The sequence below is a fragment of the Gigantopelta aegis genome, chromosome 6 (genome assembly GCF_016097555.1).
Source record: "Gigantopelta aegis isolate Gae_Host chromosome 6, Gae_host_genome, whole genome shotgun sequence".
Taxonomy (NCBI): domain Eukaryota; kingdom Metazoa; phylum Mollusca; class Gastropoda; order Neomphalida; family Peltospiridae; genus Gigantopelta; species Gigantopelta aegis.
In genome coordinates, this window is record NC_054704.1 from 4,393,982 (window position 1) to 4,412,789 (window position 18,808).

At 36.6% G+C, this 18,808-nt stretch overlaps 2 protein-coding genes across 5 annotated transcripts in view; one reads left to right on the forward strand and one right to left on the reverse strand.

The window, feature by feature from the left end:
- Positions 1-5,711, reverse strand: part of LOC121374879 (transcription initiation factor TFIID subunit 2-like) — a 66,389-nt gene extending 60,678 nt beyond the window's left edge. For both annotated transcript variants that reach the window (XM_041501997.1, XM_041501996.1), the window contains exon 1: positions 5,594-5,711. In XM_041501997.1, coding sequence (XP_041357931.1) covers positions 5,594-5,657 — 64 coding nt within the window. In that variant the 5' untranslated portion in view covers positions 5,658-5,711. The remainder of the gene's footprint in view (positions 1-5,593) is intronic.
- A 184-nt stretch (positions 5,712-5,895) lies between these two features.
- LOC121376232 (ADP-ribosylation factor GTPase-activating protein 1-like) overlaps positions 5,896-18,808 on the forward strand; it is a 76,680-nt gene continuing 63,767 nt past the window's right edge. For all 3 annotated transcript variants that reach the window (XM_041504051.1, XM_041504049.1, XM_041504050.1), the window contains exons 1-6: positions 5,896-6,057; positions 12,182-12,291; positions 12,644-12,815; positions 13,330-13,529; positions 14,075-14,143; positions 18,470-18,575. In XM_041504051.1, coding sequence (XP_041359985.1) covers positions 5,998-6,057; positions 12,182-12,291; positions 12,644-12,815; positions 13,330-13,529; positions 14,075-14,143; positions 18,470-18,575 — 717 coding nt within the window. In that variant the 5' untranslated portion in view covers positions 5,896-5,997. The remainder of the gene's footprint in view (positions 6,058-12,181; positions 12,292-12,643; positions 12,816-13,329; positions 13,530-14,074; positions 14,144-18,469; positions 18,576-18,808) is intronic.

Below are 18,808 nucleotides of genomic sequence, written 5' to 3' on the forward strand. Positions count from 1 at the left end.
TTTGTCGAATTGGTATTTTTCTAAATAAGTAACTAGTTGTTATACAACAGTGTTAAAGGAGAACAAAGATATATTTGTTTAATGAAACCTCAGAATATTTTTAAATTACAGCCATATACGAATTGTCTGTTATTTCTTTTACGTTCATCGAGAAAACAACAAACTCCCGTTGCTATGGCTGGACCAATGGGATGACGTTAAATTGTAATGAAGGTAACAGAAATTTAATTATTTGATGTTTTACAAATAACTTACAGTGCTAACAGTATGAAAATCAATGATGAGGTAATTTCACTCAATGTCAAAATAAAAAACAAATCTGAAGGTGTCAGATTTACCCGATATTTATTTATCAAATTGTGACAAATGAAGGCTGAAGCAGTGTTCTGCCCATGCATTCTATAAATCAAATCATAATTTCAACAAAATCAAATGAATCACAGCCATTCTGTGACATCCCGCCCGACAACACAATCAAATGAATCACAGCCATTCTGTGACACCCTACCCCACAACATAATCAAATGAATCACAGCCATTCTGTGTAATACCGCCCCACAACACAATCAAATGAATCACAGCCATTCTGTGACATCCCACCCCACAACATAATAAAATGAATCACAGCCATTCTGTGACATCCCACCCCACAATACAATCAAATGATTGACAGACATTCTATGATATCCTGCCCCACAACAAAACCAAATGAATCACAGCCATTCTGTGATATCCTGTCCCATAACACAATCAAATGAATCACAGCCATTCTGTGACATCCCACCCCACAACAAAACCAAATGAATCACAGCCATTCTGTGATATCCTGTCCCATAACACAATCAAATGAATCACAGCCATTCTGTGACATCCCACCCCACAACATAATAAAATGAATCACAGCCATTCTGTGACATCCCACCCCACAATACAATCAAATGATTGACAGACATTCTATGATATCCTGCCCCACAACAACACCAAATGAATCACAGCCATTCTGTGATAGCCTGTCCCATAACACAATCAAATGAATCACAGCCATTCTGTGACATCCCACCCCACAACAAAACCAAATGAATCACAGCCATTCTGTGATATCCTGTCCCATAACACAATCAAATGAATCACAGCCATTCTGTGACATCCTGTCCCATAACACAATCAAATGAATCACAGCAATTCTGTGACATCCCGCCCCAAAATACAATCAAATGATTGACAGGCATTCTATGATTTCCTGCCCCACAACAAAACCAAATGAATCACAGCCATTCTGTGACATCCCGCCCCACAACAAAACCAAATGAATAACAGCCATTCTGTGATATCCTGTCCCATAACACAATCAAATGAATCACAGCCATTCTGTGACATCCCGCCCCAAAATACAATCAAATGATTGACAAGCATTCTATGATATCCTGCCCCACAACAAAACCAAATGAATCACAGCCATTCTGTGATATCCTGTCCCATAACACAATCAAATGAATCACAGCCATTCTGTGACATCCCACCCCACAACAAAACCAAATGAATCACAGCCATTCTGTGATATCCTGTCCCATAACACAATCAAATGAATCACAGCCATTCTGTGACATCCTGTCCCATAACACAATCAAATGAATCACAGCCATTCTGTGACATCCCGCCCCAAAATACAATCAAATGATTGACAGGCATTCTATGATATCCTGCCCCACAACAAAACCTAATGAATCACAGCCATTCTGTGACATCCCGCCCCAAAATACAATCAAATGATTGACAAGCATTCTATGATATCCTGCCCCACAACAAAACCAAATGAATCACAGCCATTCTGTGATATCCTGTCCCATAACACAATCAAATGAATCACAGCCATTCTGTGACATCCCGCCCCACAACAAAACCAAATGAATCACAGCCATTCTGTGACATCCTGTCCCATAACACAATCAAATGAATCACAGCCATTCTGTGACATCCCGCCCCAAAATACAATCAAATGATTGACAGGCATTCTATGATATCCTGCCCCACAACAAAACCAAATGAATCACAGCCATTCTGTAACATCCTTTCCCGTAACACAATCAAATGAATCACAGCCATTCTGGGACATCCTTTCCCGTAACACAATCAAATGAATCACAGCCATTCTGGGACATCCTTTCCCGTAACACAATCAAATGAATCACCGCCATTCTGGGACATCCTTTCCCGTAACACAATCAAATGAATCACAGCCATTCTGGGACGTCCTTTCCCATAACACAATCAAATGAATCACAGCCATTCTGGAACGTCCTTTCCCGTAACACAATCAAATGAATCACAGCCATTCTGTGACGTCCTGTCCCGTAACACAATCACATGAATCACAGCCATTCTGTGACGTCCTGTCCCGTAACACAATCACATGAATCACAGCCATTCTGTGACGTCCTGTCCCGTAACACAATCAAATGAATCACAGCCATTCTGTGACGTCCTGTCCCGTAACACAATCTAATGAATCACAGCCATTCTGTGACATCCTGTCCCGTAACACAATCAAATGAATCAGCCATTCTGTGACATCCTGTCCCGTAACACAATCAAATGAATCAGCCATTCTGTGACATCCTGTCCCGTAACACAATCAAATGAATCAGCCATTCTGTGACATCCTGTCCCGTAACACAATCAAATGAATCACAGCCATTCTGTGACATCCTGTCCCGTAACACAATCAAATGAATCACAGCCATTCTGTGACATCCTGTCCCGTAACACAATCAAATGAATCAGCCATTCTCTGACATCCTGTCCCGTAACACAATCAAATGAATCAGCCATTCTCTGACATCCTGTCCCGTAACACAATCAAATGAATCAGCCATTCTCTGACATCCTGTCCCGTAACACAATCATATGAATCAGCCATTCTGTGACATCCTGTCCCGTAACACAATCATATGAATCAGCCATACTGTGACATCCTGTCCCGTAACACAATCAAATAAATCACAGCCATTCTGTGACATCCTGTCCCGTAACACAATCAAATGAATCAGCCATTCTGTGACATCCTGTCCCGTAACACAATCAAATGAATCAGCCATTCTGTGACATCCTGTCCCGTAACACAATCATATGAATCAGCCATTCTGTGACATCCTGTCCCGTAACACAATCATATGAATCAGCCATTCTGTGACATCCTGTCCCGTAACACAATCATATGAATCAGCCATACTGTGACATCCTGTCCCGTAACACAATCAAATAAATCACAGCCATTCTGTGACATCCTGTCCCGTAACACAATCAAATGAATCAGCCATTCTGTGACATCCTGGCTCACTTAATATAATTATGGCAATAAACTACCACCTCATTATCAGGCCCGTCTGACACATAAAAACTATCGTAACACAATAAAACAAATTAACCTCAATCCCTTGTGTTGTACCATGGTCACTCCTGGCACACGTGAGCTATAATTGGGTGTGCGGGATGACACAGATGTTACCAGCAGAACTGTAGGAGAGACATCTGCAAGAGATGTCTACAGACTAGTGTGGTGGTGGACTGTTGTTAGGATGTCTGCAAGAGATGTCAACAGCCAACAGTGTTCGAGATTAACGGTATCCCGATATCCCGGGGATACCAGAATTTAATTTGGATACCAGACTTCAAGAACCCAGTATCCCACTGGGATGCCATATAATACAAAATTCTCAGGTGGGATACCAGATTTTGGAATGTTAGTATCCAATTGGGATACTGGCCAAGAAATTTAATCTCGAACACTGGCCAACCAACCAAGGTGTACTAGTGTCTGGTCGTCATCAAGATATTGATAGTATTCGCAATGACAGTGAATTTCAGATGAGTTTATACTGATACAAATTGAACTGGTTTAAAATGATTATTTTACTAAGGTTCGAACATTGACTAGAAGCTAGTTGACTCAAACTGGCTTACCATGGACACCAGAATAGTTTTTTTGGGGGTTTAATTTAAGGTTGTGTTTAGAGTGATATCATCATTTTGTATATTCATATTTTGTATATAAATTTGTTAAAATGTTTTGTTGTTTGACTTGTTTCTTGGACAATATGTCTTACTGATAGTCAATCTCTCGTCCATCTGTGACACTCATCTTAGAATCTTGTTTGAATAGCATTGCCTATTAACCTTTTCATTTGTATCTCAACTACTAAAGAAAATTGTTCATATAAACACTAAAACCACACAAACGACATATTGGTTGTCTGAAAAATTCAAATTTTATGCCCTGCAAATAATACTTTTCTGATACACAGGAGTGCAGAAACGGAAAATATTTAACTATCCCTCTGGACCAAAACCAACTAAAATTTACTAGCCCCCCCGAATTTCTACTAGTCTGCCAGTCTATAGAACAATATATTAAGCTTTCCAGACGGTTCGTCCTCTGGACGTTTCGCCCAGTTGATTCGTCCACTGTACAATTCGTCCACCCACCTTGGACAATTTTTTCCACTTGATTACAACATTTAGACCAATAATCTAAAATGTTATTTCTTAGCCATTGAAATGGTGAATTATTGTGGTTTTGTGGTAAATTACTAGTATATGAAACATACTAAATTTTAGTGGCACTATCAACTTGTTATTGTTTGTCTGTGTCCATTATAGTACTTTATTGATATGTTGTTATTCAAACTGCTCTTCAATTACACCTATAATTCTGACATACTATTTAGAAAACAAAGCTAGCAGGCCTAATTAAACTCTTGCTAAATTACAATTTGTACATTGCGATTGCTGTATTACCATAAACATTTTGTCCACAGGCACGTATTTGTCCACACGCTCGTACATGATTTTCGTTGTTTTTACTAGGAAGTTTGCGTCAGAAGATAATAGTCAATGCGCACCGGATAAAAATGTTGTCATTTATGTCAAAAATACCATACTGTATTATAATTACAATATTATAACTATAATAGACTATGTCTATCAAATTGTCCCCATCATACTTGGTAATCTTTCCCACTGCCGCGGGCCAAGCCACTGACAATTTCAAAGATATAGACATGGCAAAGCTGTCAGGTTAGGTTACAATCTGCACTTCTGTGTGTTGATATTTCACTAAAATAAAAAGTGTCCGTACATTACATTTATTTACTCACATTTGGAAAACAGGTGGGTAATTTCTACAGGCCTGGATATGTGAAACCAATTTTCCATTATAACTTTGACATCCTGATAAGTTATTACTTTTTTATCATCAGTGATCATCAAATCATTACCGTATGATCGATTTGATAAACATAGTTAAACCAAAAATAATAATTTTGTTAGTTTATACTAAATACGTGATTGGATACTTGCAATAAAATAAACATATACAGTGACTTGTTCTTCTTAATGGGATGGTTTTGATAGGTTGAGAATATAGTGTTGTTATCAGTTGAGGGTTGCCCTGGTTGGAAGGTGTCACTGTGTGTGTGTGTGTGTGGGGGGGGGGGGGGGGGAGACACCTTAGCTTGCGGTGCTTTAGTTTATGGTAAACACATGGCTCGGATAAAAAATTTGTACAATAGAATATGTTTGGCTTTAATGTATTCACCTAATTTGAAAGGTCTCTGAGTATCTGGCTTCAAGTCCTTTCTGACTGATGCACTTGGATACATTGTAATATTATTTTGATTACACAAATGCTAAAAAAATATTTTTGTGGTCGGCGCCATTTTATTTATGTTAAAGTAAAGCTATTATTTCTTTGACACATTTTAAAAATATTTTAAAATTAAAAACAGGCTCTTCTTTATTTAAAAATAAACAGCTTCATGTTTAATTAAATACAATTATCATTCTTTAATAATATATGAAATGTGTTTATTTACGAAAACTCGGATACTTTTACAAGCTTCACATTAATGGCCGATTGACAACTCACCACGACACACAAAGTGGGCGATATTGTCAATATTTCTAGGTGTGGTTTCTGAAACATAGGAGTTTCATTCAATCATGGCTAGTCCCAGGACCCGAAGAGTCCTGAAAGACTTAAAAATTAAGGATGGAAACAACGTAAGTTTACAAAACAAATATCACCCAGTTAGAGACACCTGTCACTGTGTCAGTGTCAGTGAAGAAAAAACCCCGTGGCCATCACGGTGCCAGGTTGGCAGTGTCCATCTGACTGATATTAGACTTACTGTCTGCAGCACTGTCTCTCTGTGGATCTGGTATTTCATATCCACATTACCTTTGACTTGCTAATAATGATTCAGAAATCAAGCTACTTGCATATTTACCAGCAATGTTTTAATTATTTTTTTATTAATTGTTTGAATGAAAAGTAATTGTGAGCTGAACACAGAATAAGAGTGTAGTTTAAAAAATATGGAAAGAATTATGTAATTCCAACCCCCCCTTTTGGGTATTTAGTGTTAATAACTTAATGTTGCATTGCATTGGTGATCCCATTGGGCTATTTTTCACTCTAGCCAGTGCAAGCCTATAACTGCAGGGTTTTTGCTAGCCCGAGTACTCTGACTGTAAGAGAGCTAGACGGACATTTGGACATAAACACGCTCTCATTACAGTCAGAGACCAACCTATGTCTTTTTTTGGCAATTCCTGACTACCAAACGGTAGGCAACGAGTCCCGCTCTAATACCACAACAATCCTATGTTTGACGTCAAATACCTTTACATCAATCATTTTCGAGTTAAAGGAAACATGACACGAGACCATATTATAGCTCATTTTAAAAGAAAAATGATATAAAAATAATATACAAATAACTTTATAACAATAAAATATGTGTAGTCAACTTAAAATGAAGAAATTACGCTAATCAGTATCAAAGTACGATTTATGCATATTTCTTCGTGAGCGTTCGGAAAAAAAGGGAAGTGACGTCAGAGCCGCTGTACTCTTCCATTGTTGTTAACTGTTTATATATGGAGTAAGGGGCTTACGATCTTTTCAGTTCAACAGTGCCGTACTGCGCGGCCTTTGGGTGTAAAAATAAACAGTTTAAACGATCGGGATTGTCTTTTTATGGTTTTCACAAGGATGGTATCCTAAGAAAGACGCGTGTATTTTATCGCAAAAGAAAAGATTGGACACCAACACCCGCATAGTACTTTGGTGTCGGCCCATTTACAGCCCGGAGCCCGAACGTTACCCGGAGACAAAAACAGTACTCGGTTGCGAATGCCGAGGTGTACATTGTACATATTTGGCACAAAGATACACCTCAGCATGATGTATTTATATATGTTAAAACAAAAAAGATTTTTCATGTTAGGGCTGTAGGCCTACATAACAAAATCTGTATTCACCGTCCGAAGAAGGAAACGTCAACAAGTAATTAAATATGGCATATACAAACATGGGATTTGGCATGAGGATACATCTCAGTACGATGTATTTAAATATGTTTTTAAAAAACGTGTAGAAAACAATAATAATTTTAAATAATGTTTTTAATCTTCGGGCGGAATACGTCACAAAAACGTTCCTCATCGCCCGAAGCCCCAAAGCAACACGAAGTTCAATACAAAATAAACCATTACTGTCGGTGTCGAAATAACTATTATGTTTCATCCACGGGCTGACTTGAGAATCGGAGTGTTGTTTTAGTTAATTGGTCCTTTCTTTCCGTGGCCTGCACATGTGATTCCTGATTGGCAGGTGTATATTGCAGGGTTATCGACCAGGTAAGTGATTACCACGGTCTAGACATACGTACAAAATACGTGCCAGTTTTTTTAAGATCACAGGGTATTGTGGCGTAACCTGTCGCGACTATAGTACAATGTTAATGAACATTATCAGCCGCCCTGCTTCATTACTGTAAATAATGCTGTAAAACCCTTGATTAAGTAGACTTTCCCATCTAAAATTACAAAACTGACCAATTACGTAGTACCAAAGAAAAGAAAATTATTACTTGGGTATCGTGAGTGGTCGTTTTTACTCTAACGCACCCTACCAATAGGCCTAATAATATGCTACTTTTTTTTATGAGAGAAAAATACTATAACCCCATTTCGTTCTATTGATGCAAATAGAAATATATTTAGTTTAAAAGTTGATTATACTCTCAAGTCATTTATGTTGTTTTACAAGCCAGGTTAATGAAAGTGAAGCGCCTTGTCGTAAATTAGAGCGTTTGTTTACACTGTGCATACAAATTTCATTATGTACAGCCCGAACATAAAAAATGCGATATTTTCAACAAAAAACCCCCCCCCAAAAATGTTTGTCCTACATTTATATTTTTTACATATTTAAATACATCATATCGAGGTGTATCTTTATGCTAAATATGAACAGTATACACCTCGGCATTAGTATCCGAGTTTTGGTTTTGTCTCCGGGTTACTTTCGGGCTCCGGGCTGTAAATTGGTCGACCGGTCTGGTCTGGCACCATCAGTTTCTCCACCCTCTGACTCGCTATCCGTTTTTTCTTCAGTATCACTGTTGTAAGTAAATGTGTGTCTTTCTTCATTTACTAACAGCTCATATTGATACGGCAAAACGTTTTGCGAACGAACACTCATTGTTTTGGTAAGCTGTGCAAGTCTTAGATTCTTTATGAGTGGTACGGACTAATGCTTTTAAGTGTAAGGCTTCAGATCAAGCGACGCGTCTCTGACGTCACAGACCTCGTGACTGCCCTGCTCATTAAAGATCGACAATTTCCGCTAAGAGCTCGTATCTGGGGTTCTTTTATGGAGATATTTTAAGTAATTAATTTTTTATAAAAATGTTTTTTAGGTGATTCAATTTATAATTAATTGTACATGGTTGGTGCCAAATATGGTTTACGTGACATGTTTCCTTTAAGTGATAAAATAAAATCCACATATTAATCACTAATACACATACTACAGAAAGAAACCCGACAGCACCCACATTCAGCTACGCTTCGTGACACTCCGTCGCAACAATTGCAAAGCTCGGCGATCTATTTCGAGACGTAGACCACGTGATCGCGCACTGGGCGATTCCGCCTTGTGCAGCAGTTACAGGGGCCGTCTCATATCAAGCGAAGTTACAACATGGAAGAGTTGGCTAATGCTGTTTTGGATGAATTTGGATTTCATTACGTCATTAAACCAAAACAATTACACATTATTGATTCCATTTTGAATTTGAAGGATACATTTGGGGTGTTATCGACAGGATACGGCAAAAGTATGTGCTACGTACTGCCTCCTCTTATGAGACGACCCCTGTAACTGCTGCACAAGGCGGAATCGTTGCCTACCGTTTGGTAGTCAGGAATTGCCAAAAAAAGACATAGTGACATAGTGTAACGGACACAATTTCATGTGTAATTTAATAGTTACGATCAGGGATGGGGAAAAATTAAATTGTCAATCGGTCCCACTTGACGTCATCATTAACGGGGGGGGGGGGGGGGGGGGGGGGGTGTGAGAGGGGGGAAAAGAAAGGAATAAAAAAATAACTTTTTTATCACATCAGTGAAAAAACACACCCCACAAATTGTATATATTTTACATAATGGAATAAATAATATAAAAAAGGAATAAAAGTTATAAATTTAAATCCCATATATGTATAAAAAGTACGAGTATTCAGTAGTACTGTGTCCTGAAAATTAATAAAAGATTGCACTGTTGAAGCGTTTGACTGCCTGAGCTAGCACATTTAGACAAAGAGATTAATAATGTCATCACTGATTGGACGAAATTTGACCTCTACTGGCTCTTGAGATAACCAGTACATGTAGCTGTTCTGCTTACTCTCACTTGTTAACAAAAAAGTGGAAACCTTTTGTTAATTTTAAAATCCTTTATAATTATTGGATAGACTACATGGAACAGTCAACAATAAATACATTTATTGATTATTTCAGTATATTTTACGCTATTTCAATTAGTTTGTATTGCACAAAAGTCTCTTGCTTTGGACTGGCACACTCGACCCGACAAAGCTCCGTACATCATAGGTGTTGACAGGTGTTGATTGTAACCAGTTGCAAACTCTGGGTCCTTTGTTTTAATTGGAGTGTAATACCTTGATGGCTCTCTCACCAAGAATGGTGTTATTGTATTAACGTCTGTTTTATCTCTTGACTGGCTCAGCAACTTTGACACAATTAATGTCTAGCCTAGTGTCTGTGGATTGACACTACTTTAGTTCCGACTTCCGTGACTGATGATATATACTTAGGCAGACTTTAAAATCACAGACGTCTGAAACACAAGCTATACTGACCACTATTTATTTATTATTTTAAATCGTGCATGAAATACCGATGTCTGGGCAGGCCGGTCCACTTGACGGATAAGAATTTGTTCCAATAATAAAAATGGACAGGTGCTTCGGACCGACAAGAATGACAAAAGTGGGACCGGCAAACACATGTTTAAAAAAAAGGTCTTTTCCCCACCCCTGGTTACGATCGACTATCTACCTGCAATTATTAATATTATGCACAACCATTAAGCATTCCATGGTGTGTGTGTGTATATATATATATATATATATATGCGTATGCAACCCCTAGTCTGTCGAGGTCCGTCTGTGGATGTGTAAAAAAAAAAAAAATAGTCTGGCGATGTGACAAATTTACTTCCCAGAATGCAGGAAAATGCATCTGCTTTCTAGATTTAATTTGTTTTCGAAGGGCATGCCCCCGGACCCCCCTAATAACTCAGGCCCATAGGGCCGTCGATTACGCACCCCCCATATAAATTTCTGCGTACGGGCCTGCCACACTATAAACATAATGTTTCTATTATCTATTACAATGGTGTTACTGTCACACACAATTCAGTAAAACAGCAGGTGTGTTTGTATGTTTAAATGAAATTATGATATTGCGAGATTGCAGCTTTGACGCAAAAAATATAAAATTTCCATACAAGAAAACCAAAACAATCAGGGTGGGGTAGGGGTGACTTTAATTTTACAATTAGATTCATCTCCTATATTTAACACATGATCAGTTGTAACAAAACGCAATTTCATCAACTTAATTTTTACGTGTATCATTCTTTATTTTTAAAGCATAGGTGGGGACATTTTTGATGCCAGGGATTGGCAAGCATAAATCTCAGCTAAAGATTCACAAACAACTCTGACCATCGTTTTTTCCAGCTGTGGTTTTGTTCCTGTGGTTGGAAGCTCCCTTTTTCATAAATATTCCTGCAACCATAACCTTTGTAATCTTTTTTGGAGGCACATTTCCATGCTGATCCAGGAATTTATATCATGATCGTCCATGTTTGTCCAAACCGGAAATCACCAGAAGTAGAGAGTGGTTAGGGGACGTAACTCTGCGTATTTTTTTTTTCGAATTTCTAATAGAGGCTATAGCATAAAAGCAGTGTTTTAAAAAAATAACTTTATTTGGACAGTTTGAAATTCAGAACACGTTACTGTTCAGCATATCGTTATTGATACTGATAATACCTGTCAACTGTTATATGCTTCAAGTCGAGCTGTTTTCAGTGAACAATGTCTATTGGTCTGAAAATTATTCAATATATTTTACAAGTTACAAACATTTTATGATTTTATTTTCAAAAGAAGATTTTGATGTAAATTATTGCACAGAATATAGACCCAACACTAGGCCTACCATAACAAGGACAAAAATAGAAACCCAATGAAACTATAGAAAAAAACCATATGACGATACATAAACAGGTTAAGTAATAATTTTATTTTTAATATTCTAGTTGGATTTTTTTCAAATTGTTATGCCATGGTACGATATGACTTGCAGTTATGGTACGAAATGACCAATGTATGAAATGACTAGGGTACGAAATGACTTTTTGCAATGGTACAAAATGACCAGGGTACGAAATGATTTTTTGCAATGGTATGAAATGACCAGGGTACGAAACGACAAAATTAGGTACGAAATGACTATGGTACGAAATGACCAGCAACCTTTACAGGTTACCACAAAATATAGCCTAGTAACCTATAGGTTACCACAACTATATGAAAGTTAGAATTGAATTCCTATTACTACTACTTTTAATGCCCTTACATGTGTGCCAGATGATTATTGTAGTATACATGTTGAAATTCTTGTCGAGAACAAAACAATGTTCTCGTCTTTTCTTACATGTGGTAACCTCCCGGTAACCTGAACGGACATTCTCGACTTATTTTGATGCCAGTTATTACGTAATTATTTACTTTAATTTCAGAATTGTTTTGAATGTAATGTACACAACCCTCAGTGGGTCAGCGTTACGTACGGCATCTGGATCTGTCTTGAGTGTTCAGGAAAACACAGAGGTCTTGGTGTTCATTTAAGGTAATCTCTAAGTATAAATATTAATGTGCACAAGTTATTTATTTATTTACTGCTGGGTATTCTTAAAATAATCGGTGATTATTAATATTCATGTTAGTAAGTTATTTATTTACCAATTTAATGTAATTATTCATGTTTTAACAAATCTTTTTAGTTAATCAGTTATTATGTGAAATGCTATATATTGGAGATAAAATGTCTATACAAGTACTACATCTGTCAGCTGTTTTATATATTTTTTTGACGTTTTGTTTTTGTTTAGGTACTATGGACAAATGAAATACTATAAGGTTAAACAAAATATCCCCCAGAATATACTTTATCCTATTATTTTGTTTTCACATTTGTATAGTTTTGTCCGATCGGCTACGATGGACAAATGGAAGGACACAGAACTGGAGAAAATGAAAGTTGGTGGAAACAATAAAGCAAAGAGTTTCTTTGAATCTCAGTCAGATTACCATGCTGGCATGAGTATACAGGAGAAATACAACACACGGGCAGCTGCGCTCTACAGAGACAAGGTATCTAGTCCATTGTAGATTTTCTATGTGCAACACAGATACAGTGTCTAGCTAACTTTAAATTTTCTTTGTTACAACACAATTAACAAAAAAATTTTTTTAGTCATAGAATGGAACAGACAAAATGTGTAGCTAATTTTAAAAATTTCTTCTTAATCATACACAAAAGAGTTCAGGGTATTTAGGTATTTTTTATATATTTTTTAAAATACAAAATGAAAATGAGATGTCTAAGGTATGCTAAAGGTAATGACATGTGTTATCATGTCTGTGGGAAGATGGATGAAAACACCAGGCTGATAATGAAAATAGTGTGTAATAAATGCAAGCTTTTTTCTCTCTTGTTCCATTGGCTTGCTGCCGAAAAACAACGTATCAACCTCCCAAAATGGGAGAAAGATCACTGTAAGAAAAACAGGAAACTGAGAACACAGAATGAGAACCTGATGTTAAATAGTTGGTCATTGAACAAACATTGGTTTGTTTATTTATTAATTGTGGGGTAAAATTTTAGATATCCACAGAAGCTGATGGCCGGTCGTGGAGTATAGAGACATCACCAGCTAGGAATTACGTTTCATACTCACCGAGACTAAACACATCTGCTTCCCAACCTCGATTGTCTCATCTGTCAGCCACCAACAGCAATATACACACAAGTCATAGTAGTAGTGAACTGGAAAACAATTACCATGACAACTTCAATTTTCAAAGGTATGGAAACGACATGTAACATATGATGATATGTCTGTGTAGATCAGTGATAGGATAAAAGTGTTTGATATGTACTTATTGTGGTTGATTAAATATAACAAAGGCTAGGTCTTTAATGAGTTTTTTTAAGAGTAAGTTTGAGACGTTTTGTAAAAACATTTATGAAATTTACTTGAAATTGTGGGCAAAAATTATGTGGTTTATTTTGAAAGTTGAATTAAAGTGATTGGAATACCTGGAAACTGTACAAACTAAAAATGGAGGGAGGTGGGAAAATATGGAATAACCATGTTTATCCATATTTTTATGCAAATAAAATGTAACAAGTCTCATCAAGTTATTAGGTTTACAGTATGAGTCATATAGTGTTCTTTCATACATTTCAATACAGTATTGCATATTTAACCCACAGAAAAAAGGAATATGCTTTTGAAGTGTCGTATGTAAGGGGTAAGGGGAGAGAATAGATAATGGGATATTTTGTTGAATTATCTCCCTTGGTCTACTTAGCCATATTTTAGTGAATGGTTTTTATCTATTTTCAGTGATGAATTCAAACAACATAAACAAAACTTTTTTGACCAACGGATTGCTGAAAATTCCTCCAGACCAGAGTGAGTGATGAACATATTATGTTAACTCTTCTCTGTCTCAAAAAATAGAAGTGAAACCTGTTACAAGTTTACCAGCATTTCTAGCATACTTTAAACATTGAGCATATTAAGTTAACTTCTCTACATCATTTCCAAGGATCACATTTTATTTTGTAGAGTGGGAAACAAACGTTTGCCTTTCAAATTTCAACATGGAAATAAATAACAAATTAAAAAGCATTTATAGAAATTAGTATCAAAATTAGACTTGACTATTTTAAAGGGAGAGTAAACTCAAACATGAGCCTTATGTGTTGGAAAGATGTTTACCTGGACCACCAACACATACTGACACTTTAACAAGTGAAAAACGTTTAACTTCAGAGTTAATAAAAAAAACTTGATTATTCCTGCTAACTGGAGGCAGCCATTTTCTTTTGTTTTCTGTGCGTCTGGAAATTCTAGCTTGGGGCGAAGTGACGTCAGCTCCGACCAACTCCTGTATGCACAGTGTAAACAAAGGCAGTCATTTACGACAAGGTGCTTCACTTTGATCAACCTGACTTGTAAAACAACAGAAATGACTTGATAATGTGATAAACTATTTAACAAAATATATTTCAGTTTGCATTAATAGAATAAAATGGGGTTATGGTATTTTTTTCTCTTAGAAAATCCAAAGGAAAAATGCATATTATTAGGCCTATTGGAGCAAAAACGACCGCTCATGATACCCAAATGATAATTTTCTTTTCTTTGGGACTACGTAATTGGTCAGTTTTGTGATTTTAGATGGAGAAAGTCTACTTAATCGAGGGTTTTACAGGATGATTTACAGTAATAAAGCAGGACGGCTGATAATGTCTATTATGATTTTAGGGGTGGCTGCGTGGTTATCCCACAGTATCTTGTAATCTTCATAAAACAGGCACATGTTTTGTTTTGTGTCTAGACACCTTGATTGGTGACTGTCCAAAAAGCACACCTGCCAATCAGGAACCACAGGTACAAGCCACGGAAAGAAAAGACCAGTTAACTAAGAAAACACTCCGATTATCATTTCCGTACATGGTTTAATGTTTGGACAAAACATAATACATTTATTTCGACACTTTGACAATGGTGGTTTATTTTGTATTAAAAAATAATACATGTATATATTTATTGCTGGCTTACTGGGATGGATATTATTACAGAACATTGCGATGCATCCGCACAAATCAGATATGTTTTGTTTCTTCAGTTCTAAGACTAATTCCTGAAGAGACATGTTAAGTATTACATAATCACCGGCTTGTCAGAGGGCATATTCACTGGGATGGTACAAAATGGCTGTGCCCGTTGTATATAATAGCAGTCCTTGGCTTTTGAAAAACAAAGGCGAGTGAAAAATGGCATACCTCAAAACGCTTAGGCGAGTGAAAAATCACACTCATCAAAATGCTAAGGCGAGTGAAAACCAAGCATTATTAATTTATGAAGTAATTGGTACATGTAAATTTAGAGACATGTTGCAAAAATTAACCACTAAACCAATAATGTTTTCTTCTAATTTTATGTTGTTTGGTTCATTAGTGTAGTCTGACTTATTTTCCCTTTCAGGAATGGAGTTATAATTTATTAAACCAGTGTTTCTGCCAGAAAGAAATTTTTGGGTATGGCGCTATAGAATTGAATGCAACCACAGTCAACAGGGGGTGTGGTGGGCCTAACCCAGAAAGAAAATGGGTTACTTTTAGGGTTAGGGTTAAGAAAATCATACATTACTGACAAGAGTAATTAATTTTGTTAAAAGGTTAACTTTTTAAAACAAAACTGCAATTTTTTTTAGGTCTGGCGCCATACCTATTTTACCCTCTTGTAGAAACCCTGTAAACAGTTTCAGGAGTAGTACTATAGAAATATAATTATGACATGTGTACACTGATGCAGACAATTTGATTTTTTAAATTAAAATATGTACTATTCAGATAATTTAATGCACACAGTTATATATATATACCTTTTCAGTGTTAGATGGTTTGATGAATGTGCAGCTAAACATATAGCAATCAACTTGTCTTGAATTTCAAGACAACGAACATGATTAGGATAGTTGGGATGGGAAAAACCCACTGGTTCCAAGGAGGTGGTTCACGAACTACGACCCAAGCGTCTCAGGTGTGCACTACCGACTCGTATTATTAAAACATTGTTTTAAATAACTTGTGAAATATAGGCCTACAATTACTTCAAATGATAGTGTTGGTTAAGACATTGACATTCACGTGGCATTTTTAATTCAACAATTACGCAACCAGTCTCCCTCCCTCAACATTTTGTAACACGTCATTTGACCTACCGCTACAAGTTATGAACTGCTCTGACAGCATTACGTCATTGATCTAGAACGGCCCCAATGTTGTTGATAAAAAAATATACAAACTCTGACAAAATCTGTCATTACAAAGGATTTTATTCCAAACATGGGATGCCATAATAAAGATAATAAAAAACCCTCATAATTTTAAACACCATCATCAATGCATAATAAGTTGTTAAGTAGACCAGTGTGTGTGTGCAGAATTCCAAGAGTAAAAATAATCTGACCCCGATAGCTCTGATCAGCCAATATGCCACAGAGTACTGCGCATCAAATCATGTTCCAGTCCCATGGTCTGTAACTTTCTAACAAACGAAACAAAAATTAAATAGTCGGCAATGATCATTGATTACTGTTACTATAGTGTGTACATATATACATATATAAATAACATGCACATTCATAAACCTCTGGCTGAAATACAAATATTTAAATGAAGTTTGATTTGATTTTTTTTAAAAGATAAAAAAGAAAAATAATAGACGTAAAAAAAGACCTAGGCTTATTCCTACATACCTATTATCATTTCTTTTCCTTCTTTTTATTATTCCGTCTAAATTTCATTTCTTTTTTGAAAAAAAGAAAGGATAAAATTACACGATTGCCATTTTCGGGACCTGACATAAGCTTTGTAGGCTAACAGTTATGAACTAGTCGAGACAGTTTTACCGACTTCGCTGATTTCCGTAACGAGTTCATTTGTGTAGGCTACAGAAGCCACTATTTAATTCAATCCCTTTTCTCATTTTGTCATAACTATATGAACAGTATAAATGAGTTATCCTTATCAGACGTTGTGATCTATTACCTTAGTAGACTGTTTCTAATTAATAATAAATTAAATAGGCAAAGAAGTTTTGATCGGATTGGTACATCTTCGAAGATGTCTATTAAACCTGTGTTTTCCGATTTGCATAGCAGAGATAAGTACCAGTCATATTTTAAAATCTTGTATGGACACTACCCTTCTCATAACACTTTTTTTCTGGTATTATTAAATGGATCTTTCTATCAGCTACATAAGGTAAATAGTGGCAATCAATATACAAAATTATTTTACATGAGCTGTTTGCTAAGTGTATTGTGTGTTATTTTTCACACTCGCCAGATTGAAATTATGTGCGCTGTATGAGCGCGATCGCACCCGCGCACCTTAAACTGCCTGCCTCCTTTCAATTTTGAGTGGTATTAGCTGCCTGCCTCCTTTCAATTTTGAGTGGTATTAGCTGCCTGCCTCCTTTCAATTTTGAGTGGTATTAGCTGCATGCCTCCTTTCAATTTTGAGTGGTATTAGCTGCCTGCCTCCTTTCAATTTTGAGCTTTGATCTTGGAAAATAAAAGAGAAACCTGTTATCAGTGTCTTTGGTATATTCCTGTTCAACACTAAAGGCTATCTGTCAGAATTTGTTTTGGTACTGGATTTGTGAACTGTTACACACCTGCCATTATGTTGAAGCGAAAAAAGAGCCAGTTATGTTTAACCTAACTGAATGCATAAATGTTAGCCCTTAAGCCCACAAAATGTATTGTTTTATGTTTGTTTGTATCATTGATGTTTTGATTGATGTGACTTTGAATCTCGTAAGGCGACACCAAAGGATATGAGTGCCTCGTTTGAGAATAGCAGATTAACAAGACAAACATAATGATTTCATCGGTTGCTATGCGATCGGTTATTCGTATAGCTATTCCTATACGAGGCATTCATAACGCATTGCACCAGCTTTAGTGCTGTGTTTGTCTTTGACAGTCAATGTCCAGGGGCTTAATTCACTAAACTCTAGCAACTTTGCGATCTTGCAAAGAGGATGCTTTGTTGTTTAGCAGAGCCTAAGAGACCTTTGTGAATAAGGCCCCAGGTAGTTTTCTTGCTTGAGTGTTATTAAACATGCCTTGATTAAAGATAGAGTTTTGAGTTTGAATGGTAAATGTTTGATAGTGACAGGTTCTCATTCTGTGTTCTCAGTTTGGTGTTTTTCTTACAGTGATCTTCCTCCCAGTCAGGGCGGGCGATACGTCGGTTTTGGCAGCACGCCAATGGAACCAGAAAGAGATGACATCTTCGACAGCACCATGTCCACACTGCATTCGGTGAGTTTCACTTTTCAACCATCGTTGTTCATGTTAAATGACAGGTTATTTACCCAATAGCTGAGAGAAAAATAATTCATTATTTGCAGTCATGTAGGATAGAAAAAATACAACATCAGTGGTGGAAATTTCCTCCACCTTGGGTGTACTGTTTCTATTCCACATTGCTGCATATGATTGATGTTTGTAGTATTATCTGTCATGTTTTTTTTATAAGAAGATGTCTTAGGAAT